The sequence below is a fragment of the Seriola lalandi genome, unplaced genomic scaffold (assembly GCF_002814215.2).
Source record: "Seriola lalandi dorsalis isolate HSWRI2012SDOR001 ecotype SW California unplaced genomic scaffold, Sedor1 jcf7180002054660, whole genome shotgun sequence".
Classification (NCBI taxonomy): Eukaryota; Metazoa; Chordata; class Actinopteri; order Carangiformes; family Carangidae; genus Seriola; species Seriola lalandi.
The window spans coordinates 471,791-482,763 of NW_019525213.1; the positions used below are offsets into that span (position 1 = coordinate 471,791).

The 10,973-nt window shown below is 40.4% G+C and overlaps 1 protein-coding gene across 1 annotated transcript; it reads right to left on the minus strand.

Annotated features, from left to right (window-relative positions):
• Positions 1-376: 376 nt before the first annotated feature.
• LOC111665923 (plastin-1-like) lies at positions 377-10,374 on the minus strand. The gene is made up of 17 exons (XM_023421052.2): positions 10,206-10,374; positions 8,141-8,367; positions 7,601-7,691; positions 6,505-6,665; positions 6,285-6,414; positions 5,584-5,716; positions 5,071-5,152; positions 3,930-4,095; positions 3,410-3,552; positions 3,202-3,297; positions 2,734-2,935; positions 2,293-2,371; positions 1,401-1,515; positions 1,178-1,311; positions 901-1,024; positions 643-776; positions 377-532 (listed from the first exon to the last, which is right to left on the minus strand). The coding sequence occupies exons 2-17, from the start codon at positions 8,144-8,146 to the stop codon at positions 394-396; spliced, it is 1,935 nt and encodes a 644-aa protein (XP_023276820.1). The 5' UTR covers positions 8,147-8,367; positions 10,206-10,374; the 3' UTR covers positions 377-393.
• Between the last annotated feature and the right edge of the window lie 599 nt (positions 10,375-10,973).

The window sequence follows — 10,973 nt, forward strand, 5'->3', positions numbered from 1 at the left end:
ACACGTACAAAGCTGTTACGTACATTTAATAGATTAATTTTAATAATTAAATAGGCAATATTTCAATGCACAACATTTACAGACTTAAAGTATTGCTGAAGGAAAAGGGGTGTACAGTTCTGCTTGTGTGTATCACCTGCTAAAGTTGAAGAAATAAGTAGATGTAAGGGCATATTAGATATGATACAGCAAAGAACAGTTAAGAGCTTCTTTTCATGAACAGAATATAAATGCCTCTGTTGGATATTCTCAGCAAGGTCAAAGAAAAAGGAATTACAATGATGAGAAAAAGATGCCAAAAGTCAAAGAGATAGCAAGTGGAAACAACATGTTGCAATGAGTACGTTGGTGGTTGGTTCCCAGGTTTGTTCATGTCTTTTTAATTTTTTCTTTTCAGCGGTTGGCCTTTTTCAAACCGTGGCCCATGAGGCAAGCAAACACTGTCAGCACCATCTTGGGTTTCACCTCGACCAAATCATCAGGCAAGGCGTAAACACGAGCTCCGATCTTACGGGCCAATGAGATCGCGTACCTGGGAGAGGAATGGGAAGAGAGAGGAGTTGAGAGGAGATGATGATCAAGTGACAAATACAAAGTGGTGGGAAAAGGGGAACAAAACCAGCTGAAATGTTTGATTTTTACTTGGCGTTGTTGAGTTTATCTTCATCCTTCAGCACTCCTTTCTCTCCTCGCTTCACCATGTCCCACTTGACAGTACCGGGAGCGATGGCATCAATCAGGTCGATTACTGGCAGACTGGTGCTGATCAGTTTGTCCTGCAGAGAACAGGAAAACCAGGTCAAATGCACATGTAGCCATCTATTTGCACAAATACAATATGCATGTACACACACACACACAACACACACACACACAAACAACACACACACACACACACACCTTGAAGCTGCTGATCTGTGTGTCCTTGCGTTTCTGGCTCAGCATGGTGTTGACCCAGGTGAGGATGATCTGATCTCCAACTTTCTCTCCATCACCCAAATCTGACAAAACCAGCAATGTGTACCTGAAAGACAACAAGCAGAAGCGATAACTGAAACTGTACAAAGATCAGTTGTATTCCAACCAATGAAATAGATGAAAATGGACAATCTCTCTTTCAGAAACAATTTTGACTACGGCAAGTGACATGTCCCGCGGCTGTGGACGGCGCATGTACCTCCTCATCAGCTGCCAGACCAGTGCCAGGGTGTGCATGTGGCTCCCCTCGTTCAGGTTTTCTCCTCCAATGCCAACCAGAGAGAAGTGAGCTACATCCCGGCCCAGCTCCACAGCATAGTTACAGTTCTCCAGCTTGAACATGTGAAAGAATTACACGTCTTTTATTTACCGACAGAAACGTTTTTAATGCATTTCTCTTGTATGTTTGCAGATATCTGTACCTTCTTCATATTTGCTCCCAGGACAGGATAAGGTGGGTTGTTGACTTTCTTCCAGTTCACAGGCACATTAACCTTCTCATGAAGCTGCAGAATCACCAAACCATCACACAGATCCCTGCGAAAGACACACACAGATAAAGTGAGGAGAATCAATTCAGCATCACTAATTCGGATTAACTATGTAATAACTAATTTTAACTTTTTGAAAGTAAACTTCAAAGAGTTACTCATTATTGGGCTTGTACATAAAAAGGTGGGGCTGTTGTCAGGGCGTCTAACACAATTTAACTATATTTTAGAGTCAATGTGATTATATTTGATTACTTTAAGGACAATTAATAATTAAACCATTGCAGGATTCAATACTTCCCACCAGATTCACATGAACTCAAGGACACAGCACATTCACAGTCCTGACAATATCATATAAATGAATGATTCATTTTAGATTAGGAGGTTAAGTGAAGCTGTGTAATAACATTCAGCTATAACCCTTAACTAAGGCACTTAACTCCCTGCTCAATGTCTAGCAGTAGAATACTACTATTACTATAATAATAATAACCTTTGTTTATATGGCACCATTTGAAGGGAATTAACTTCAAAATAAGAACAAAAAACATATACAGTACATTAAAAAAAATAAAATAAATAAAAGCCCATTTGTTAAAAACCAATCTTTAGTATAGTATTAAAAGAGGATGCTGATGTTGCTCACCTGATTTCTGAGTCGCACGGATAACAAAAGTCCTACTACCCTCTGTCTGCTAGCCTCATTACTGGTTATACTGGGCAGCTCAGGTATAAAGAGGTACAGTAACTGTAGGAATGTCAAGTATACATCCCCTTCCCTGATAGGATTAATCACATTGCTGTGTAACCGATGACATACCAGTACAGGTGGTTGACATACGGAGAGACGCCCAGAGAGTTGATCCAGTTGCGAAATGTTTTTTCCTCTCTGGACTCAGCTGGAAATACAGGAAGATGTGACAAATATAATCATGTTCTCTACCAGCTGTTCCCATACAGCTGAGTTCAGCTATAGGTTACATACAGTAAATATAGATTTATGGCTGTTTATAACCTGTCACACCCTGAAACATTACTTTTTATTTCAGATTTTTTATTGACATGTGAACTGTGTGTCTGGCATCAGTTCCCTGTGTCTTCACATTATGGTACATGCTCTGATCTGAGTGTGTGTCTGAGTGTGTGTGTGTCTACATGTCAGTATTTTATGCCTACGTCTGAAACAGCTTCAAAACCATGTGATGATACAGCCAGACCATATTGGACTCAACGTTTTGCTCAGTGACACGTGTAATCTCACCCTCTATGTGTACAGTGTCTATGCCGTTGCTGTTGGTCTGAGCTCTCTGCAGAGCAGGATACATGTTGTACAGATTAGCCACAAAGGCCAAGTTGAGTTTGCTGTTTCCAGATGTGACGTCCTGAGGAGAAACAAACTGTCTGCAGTCCAGCCGGGCTGCCTGCTGCAGCATCAGCTCAGCCCTTTGATCCAAATCAGGCTCCTTCACATGCACATGAAACAGACACACATGTAAATGCACAGAAGAGACACTATGTACGCATAATCATAGCAGAGTCCAATAGGGAGGTCACTTCATTTAGTAGTAATTTACATACACTGTATCTGCAGGGTAATAAAACAGAGAGAGATACAAAGATGATTATTATTATTATTATTATTATTATATACTCATTTGTCTGTTTCACAGTTTCACATTTAACATTTGCTCCCTGTGATCTGAAAACCTAACGGAACAAACAGACGTACATGGAGGCCTCTCATGTCGATTTTCCCGCTCATTTTGTAGTCGTTCTCCCCTTGGGAGGCGATCTGGTCCAACAGGTAGAAGTAGGCCCGCGAGTCCTACAGTGGCACAGCACAAGAAGGGATGGATTATACTCATGTCTTTGTATAGTTGAATGTGTGTGTGTGTGTGTGTGTGTGTGTGTGTGTGTGTGCGTGTTCCGCAGGGCACCTTGATGTCGTCACTGAAGTTGCTGATTGTTTGCGTCCCTGCGTTGTGTAGATGATCGTTGACCCAACGGAGCAGCAGCTCCTCAGGAGAGAGAGACAGTAGATGCTCCAGTTGTTCTCCCTCTGTCAGGAGGTTAATGAGACCTGCAGACACACAGAAGTGCAGTTAGTTCACCAATAAAGCAAGAGACTTTCAGTAGAAAATGTTCATAAACTGTATTTACGCCTTGAGACAATAAAACTCAAATAATAAAAGTAATAGTTTCGTGGGGTTTTTTTGGGGGGGGGGTGATATTGATATTGACTGTTGATTGAATTTGTCTTCATATGTTAAATTCAATCATACACACTGTTAGAGCTGAGACAGTGGGTCAAGTAAACAGTTGATCGGCAGCAAATTAATCTGCCACAGTTTTGAAGATTAATTGTTCAAATTGTTTCATAATGTGAAGTCGTTGGTTTGGGCTCTGAAAATTTGTGTGTGTGTGTGTGTGTGTGTGTGTGTGTGTGTGTGTGCTGACCGTCATTCCTGCTGATTTCTATATCAGCAAACAGGCCAACTTTGATAATCTGCCACAGCAGTCCCAGGACCAGATGGGGTTTCCCAGCCATCAGATCATGGGCGTCGATGCTCACCACCGTGCAGCCGATTGCTGAGGCCGAGTTCAGAGCCAGGACCAGATTCTCCTACGAAAGCAAACGAATCGTTCCTTTTCCATCAAAGTTAGAAATTATTTTAAAGCCAAACTGCAGCACTGTTGCAACTTCCGTTATTGTAACAGCTCAGCAGAAACAAAGACTGCAGCCTGAATCCTCCAAATAATAACTAACTTATTTGAGCTGCAGCACTCTCAAAACTCAAACTCCGAACTAAAGAAAAGGCCAAATATGTAAGACTACGCTTCCTTCCATTACTTCTCCACAGAGGAGGCAATTACAGAATTACAGGAGATATAAAACAATATGAAAAAGCAGAAGCATGCAGTAAAAAGTTAATATATTACAAGCTCTTTCTGCACTGCCCAGCATTACTGAATAACCAGTCTTTTGTCTTAAAGATGTCGCTTACTGTAGCTGTTATTCTCTTGGCTAAAAGTTGTACCAGGAAGACGAGACTTCATTACATTACATTAAATTAGAGTCACAGGAATTGTATAGTTAAATGCCAAATTAAACCAAATAAATTAAAAGTAGTGGAAAATAAATAAATAAATTTAGTTGTACTGTACCTAAATGTAATTTTGAGTTACTTTTCTTGTGTACTTCTATTTTTTACGTGACTAAATTTATTTTCATATTTCTACATTTATCTGCTGGAGTTAGTGGTTTCTCTGCAGATCAAGAATTCACACACAAAACGTAATTATCAGATCGAATATGGTGCATTTTAATAGATTAAACTGCCTAACAGTATGTAAACAAGCGATACCTAAAAGCAGCTACGAGATTAAAATGCTGCTTTCGTGTTAATACATCAATATTAATAATAATGCAAGTACTTTATGACTTTTTTGTTTAACACAATTATTGTCAATTTGCCAGTTCTTCTTTTGCAAACCTCTTTATTTGTATCTTACGATGCATGGCAATTTTCAGTAGTAGTTCAGCAGTACTTGCAATGTATGGATGTTGTGGGTAAACACTATACTAGCTACCACTCACTGTCATTTTGAAGGTGGTGAGTTTCTTCGTGTTGATGACTCTTTCGTCGATCGTGTCGGGCTGAGACAGGTTGATCATTTTGCTGAAAGAGAACAAGGAGGGTGTGGAAAAGAGAACACGTGAGGACTGGAGTGAGTCAGTGACATGATTTTGCTGACTCTAATTGAAGAATGAAGTAATCCTCCCTCTGTGATACGCCTCGGTCAAATGGTCAAATGTACTATGTCGATCATGTGCGCAAAGAAAATGAAAGAGGAGTGAACCACTGTAAAAGCTACAATAAAATGGGATCACACCATTCCTGCTTTAACCTTTGTTGCCACATAAAGGACTAAAATGGTCATCCTAGCTGTGTGGCAGTGTACGTCCACAATGAAATGTATTAAGAGTAAACATGAAAAACTCATGTTTTTCATCTTTATTTTTAATCATTCATTGGAATCAATAAAATGGCAGAGAGGATATTTGTTGTAACACTAATATTGAATCTCAGTGTGTGCGTGTGTGTGTTACCATAACAGGATGCCATCGCGGACAGAAGTGAAGAGGCTTTCATCGTTGGGGTTCATGGGCAGCAGATGTTCGCAGTCTGCTTCTTTTGCCAAAGCTTTGTTGATCCAGTTGACAAAAGCCACCTTCTCCTCATCTAAACACACATACACACGCGCACACACACACACACACACACACACACACACACACACACACACACACACACACACAAACACACACATTAGGATGCACTAGAGCTACTTCATTAGTAGATTGACAGAAAATGAATCCACAACTATTTTGTTAATTCTTTAATCGCCATTTTTAAAGCAGAAATGAATCCACTGGTTCCATCTTCTCGAGATTTGCTGCTTTTCTTTATTTCATATGATAGCAGGTTGTAAATCTCTGGGTTATAGATTATTGGTCAGACAGAACAAGTCATCTGCGGATGCCACTGTGGCCTCCAGGGAATAGTAATCGCCTTTTTTTTTTTTTACTATTTTCTTTTTACTCATTTCTAATGTTTAATAGACAAAACAATGGTTAATAAAACCTGGTTAATACAAATCCTTCAGCTGCAAGTGCTGTCTGGGTTTTTCAAGATCACTGACTATTTATTTTCCAGAATAATGTATGAATGTATGAGCACATGAGTGTCAATAGCAAATGTGGTAATTATGAAAGTATTACTAACACACACGACAGATACTCTCTCTCACCAGAGTAGGAGTGCTGCGTTCCCTCGCTGGAGATTCTCGATGTTCCTCCAAAGGATCGGATCCCATCTCTCCTTGTGATGGTTTTCCTGAACGTCTCACTGAACTCCTTACTCTTCAGCTCCTGGTAGATCTGAACAGGAACAGGGCTGTGTAACTCGCTGTGTGTGATTGGATGTATGAGTCTGCGTATTTTGCTCTCAGCGTGTTTATCAGAACTTACAGAAACAAATTCCTCAAAGTTGATCTTCTCGTCCTTGTTGGTGTCTCCAGCTATGAAGGTCTCGACGATCTCTCGCACCTTGTAGCCCGGCAGGGAGAAACTCGCTTGTCTGAACAGCTCCTGAAGCTCAAAGTCGCTCACGTAGCCGCTATTATCAATATCTGAACACAAGCAGACACGCAGAGGAGCGCAGACACAGTAAGTCAACTAGCTTCACATATATCAATCAGAAACTTATGATACTTATAATACTTATTTGTAAACATAGTCCATAGATGATAAGAGCAAAGACAAACAAATGTCTTTATTAATGGGTCTTTAATTTCCTATTAATTTCCTAATGGTTTCCAGGAAAGAGCTATATGTAATTTGGTACTCATTAAAGAGAGAATAAAGAATAATATTTGAGTTTAATTAGTTATGTTGAGTTTATAAACAGCTATTGTGAACTTTGTTCTCCATATATGTTGAATTTATGCCCACACATCACTGCATATTCACGTGAGCCACATGTGCACTGGCCAAGACTGGACATTATTTATTACATCCTTCGAACTCATTTCTCACATATTTGCTATATAAATCATGAAATCTCACAGGTGACTTCGGCTTTCTGCTCATGCAATGCTCACACAAATAAACGATGCCATACTTAAAGCTGTCAAGCTCACAACATGATGACATGGACAGAATCTCTGTCTGTTTCATGCATGTCATCTGTAAATCATGTAGTAATGTTTAGTTGATATGCTTTATTTATATTACTGACAGCATCTGTTTTGTAATCATGCACTTAGGATGAGTATCTGATAATGAGCTGGAAATGTCTCATTATTGCATATGAAAATACCTTACACACACACACACACACACACACACACACACACACACACACACACAGAAAGTACATATGCTCAACACCCTGAGCAATAAAAATCTCTTGCATAAGATAATCGCCTGCTTTATGGGTTGGCTGTAAAATTTTTGCTTTGGTCACAATTCTCCTCAATTCAATGATGGCGTCAGGTTAGGTGTGTGTGTGTGTGTGTGTGTGTGTGTGTGTGTGTGTGCGTGAGTGTGAGTGTGATATACTAACCAATTTTATTAAAGGCGTCTCTGAGATCTTCCAGGTCCTCTCGGGAAATCTGTGTGATATGATTCTCCATCGTAGTTTCTTCTTTGTGTACCTGAAGCACGCACACACACACACACACACACACGCACAGTTTTGGATCATACTGGACACAAAGTGGAAGCTTTCAGCCATATAGTGTGAGAAAGGGGGCAGCCTTTATTTTAATGGCACAAAGGTACATATTTACTATAGATGTAGAGACTTAAAATCATTCAACGTCTGAATATTAACCCAGCTCGACAAGTTAAATGAGACAAAGGCAGAAAAGCAATTTAGAGGTGTCAGATTATTTAGTGGAATCCGCCATGTGACTTCTCACAGCCAGCAGAGCATTGACATTGCTTTAATTTGCCAACTATTCACACACACATACACACACACACCACATGCAGGCACGTTTAAACAACTTATAAGCGCCACATAAAACCTCTGAGGTCTTAGCATTTTAGAATAAAGGATCCTTCTGGTTCTTTTCTCGACTAGGCAACAATGGAGACGTACCTTCATAAGAGCCTGTGTGTCTCCTGTTGGTCCTGGCTTGAGTTAGAAGCCTCTCGGTGCCGATCCCTCTGGCCTGGGCAACAAGAGCGGCGTCTTCCAGAGCTCTGCGAGGCTTCAGACTGGGACAGAGAGGAAGCTGGAGCCTGGAGAGGCTACAGAGCTGGTTATCTCTCCAAGGTGGAGTCACTCAGGTGAGGCACAGAGTGGACCTTTGTCCTGCCTGGACCCTGGGACAGGCGTAGTCTGACAGTTAACATTTAACGCCTCAGCTGTGTCATCATGTTATTGTCTAGAGACGTTCCTCTGTTTGCCCCTTCTGGGCAATTGATTTGCAGTCAAGGTGCATATCTGATTAAATACATTCACCTGTTGTAGGAAGAGCAAAAACAAGACTAAAATGGGATACAAGCCACACTGTGGGGACAAGTGTTACCTTTGTACAGAGCCCATTTCCCCTTGTTTCCACTTGTTATGCTAAGCTAAGCTAACGTGACATGATTCTAGTTTTGTTTTTGTAATAACGTCAAATTTCAATTTGTGTTTTATTGATGCCCATTTTAGTTTATCTGTAGTTTTGATGCGTTTCTTTCCCAATTCCAATTCTGCTATGCATCCATCTTACTTGTAAATTCAATCAGAGTCAGTGTGATAGTTTAGTTCACACCTTCCTTTTACATACAGCTGGAATGTATCTTGCAAAAGTAAAACCTTAGAGTAACAATATAATTCAAACAAATGTAACCAAATGGTCAAAAGCCAATCTAACAAAAGGCGCAAACCTCTCTTCTTCCGTAAGTACTGAATAATGAGATTTTACATTTGACTTGTGCATCGCTTCCGCAGGTGCACTTTACCAACCTTTAAAATAAATAACCTTTCAAGTTAACCACAGTTTATCTAAACTGTACCAATGGCAAAAATGAATAATTACCTTTATTAAGAGCAAAACTTATTCGGAATCATTTAACAATTATTCACATATATGATTATTCATTAACTGTAAGACAGATGGGCCTGCTGCCTGTGGGGCTCAGCACAGGGCAGAAGTTTTCCAATAATCATTAGTTAAAGGGACCATTTCAATGAATGAATATAACATTAATAAATAATAAATGATAAACCTACTCTGTCTTGTCGTGCTTTTGCAATTTAGTAGAAAAATAGCATTTCAAATGGGATGAGTGTTTTCTATCGTGTCACGACGTCTTTTGTCACTTGTTTTGTAATGGACCGTGCTCGCAGTTTGCATTTCTGTCAAACATGTTTAAAACATGAGGCCTGTGTTCGCCTGTGCAGTCTGCTGCCCCACTTCCCAACAACACTCCCACTTTTCTGCAGCGCTCATTCTTTAGTCCAACACACAGCAGCGCTATACAATTGTAAATTTACTCGTCTATGCCTGTTTTGTTCTATTGTTGTCTCCCCTTTTTTTTTTCTTCTTAAAATCTCACAATGCTCTCCTTAAATCAGTGTCATTCGACCTGCTGGTTTAGGTTAGAAACCTCTCTCTAATATTTTTCATTTTCATATTAAATAATTGTACATTGCGCAGAAAGGCTTTTGAGAATAGCTTGGTAAAACTGTAATGTAAGGATAGAAGAAAAGTAAGGAGCTTACATTCAGTCGCAGGCAGGGTGAGGGGCTTAGAGTCCTGAGCAGGGCCAGTCCAGAGTAGAAAATCAGCTTTCTGAGGACTAGTTTTGGGCCCCTTTTTTCCTTATTCTCCTTTTCCAACCCCTGCTATATACATCCCTCCTTTATTATTAACCCCTTTCTCTCTCAACGTATCCCTTTTTTGCTCCGATCTCCCCTCCTTTTCTCTGTTTTTACCTGTCAACCTCTCCTTTCAGCTCTATCTCTGCTCAAAAAGACACACACAGTCCCATAATCTGCCGAAACCTAGATACAAGACTGTGCAGAATGTTTCCCTTTTGCCTCCGACAAGCTTCCTATAGACATTTTCATAGCTGATCTACAAAGTCATACAATAACTTAATTTTGCCTCCACGCAGCCAAGTGACTCCATCTTTCTATCTCCCCCTCAGGTCTTTTCTTTCTCAGATACCTGATCGGCCCAGTTTCACTCTGTGACTCGGAGGTGCTCTCCGGTTACTCTCTCCTCCTCATCGCCGGCCTCAGGCAAGCGCTCCACCTCCAGCCGTCCATGTACCGGCCGCAGTTTTGGTTTGCAAACCCTGAGCCGGGATCAGCTGTTGGTGTAAAAGTGTAACAGCTGGCCATAGACTTTCTCATAAGCCTCCTGCATTATTCACTGGCACCAGAGAGCACATGTGCAGGAAAGTGAACAGAGTGAAAACATACAGTACATTAATTATGAAATGCAATAATTAAAAATCATGATGGTAAACTACAGCACAGGTTTTTCATAGGCCCTATATGTTATAAACTTATATCTTCATATATCCAGAGGATGCATATATGTGATAATAATGTATCTCCTTATAGGTGACTTATAAGGCAACATCACATTGATATTGGGACATATATGTCCATATATGTGGCTATATGTCCTATATTACTTGTCTGTATGGGGCAGTTGGAGGTGAGATTCATCATACACCCACCTGCATGTCCAGCCCTTGATGCTTTTTTTAAATTCAGCTGTAATGTGAAGACATGGCCACTCGGAGGCAGTGATTGCTCAAGCTGATGTCTGACATTACTGTAAGCTGCTCAGCTGCCGGAGTACAGAGGATCTTCCTGTTATTGTTAGAAAAGTTGACCCAAGTAATGACGATGGAGGTCAAACTGCCGCTGACATGTTGGCGCTGAAACTGAAGCAGACAGGATATGTTTTCCCGGACTTAAAAAA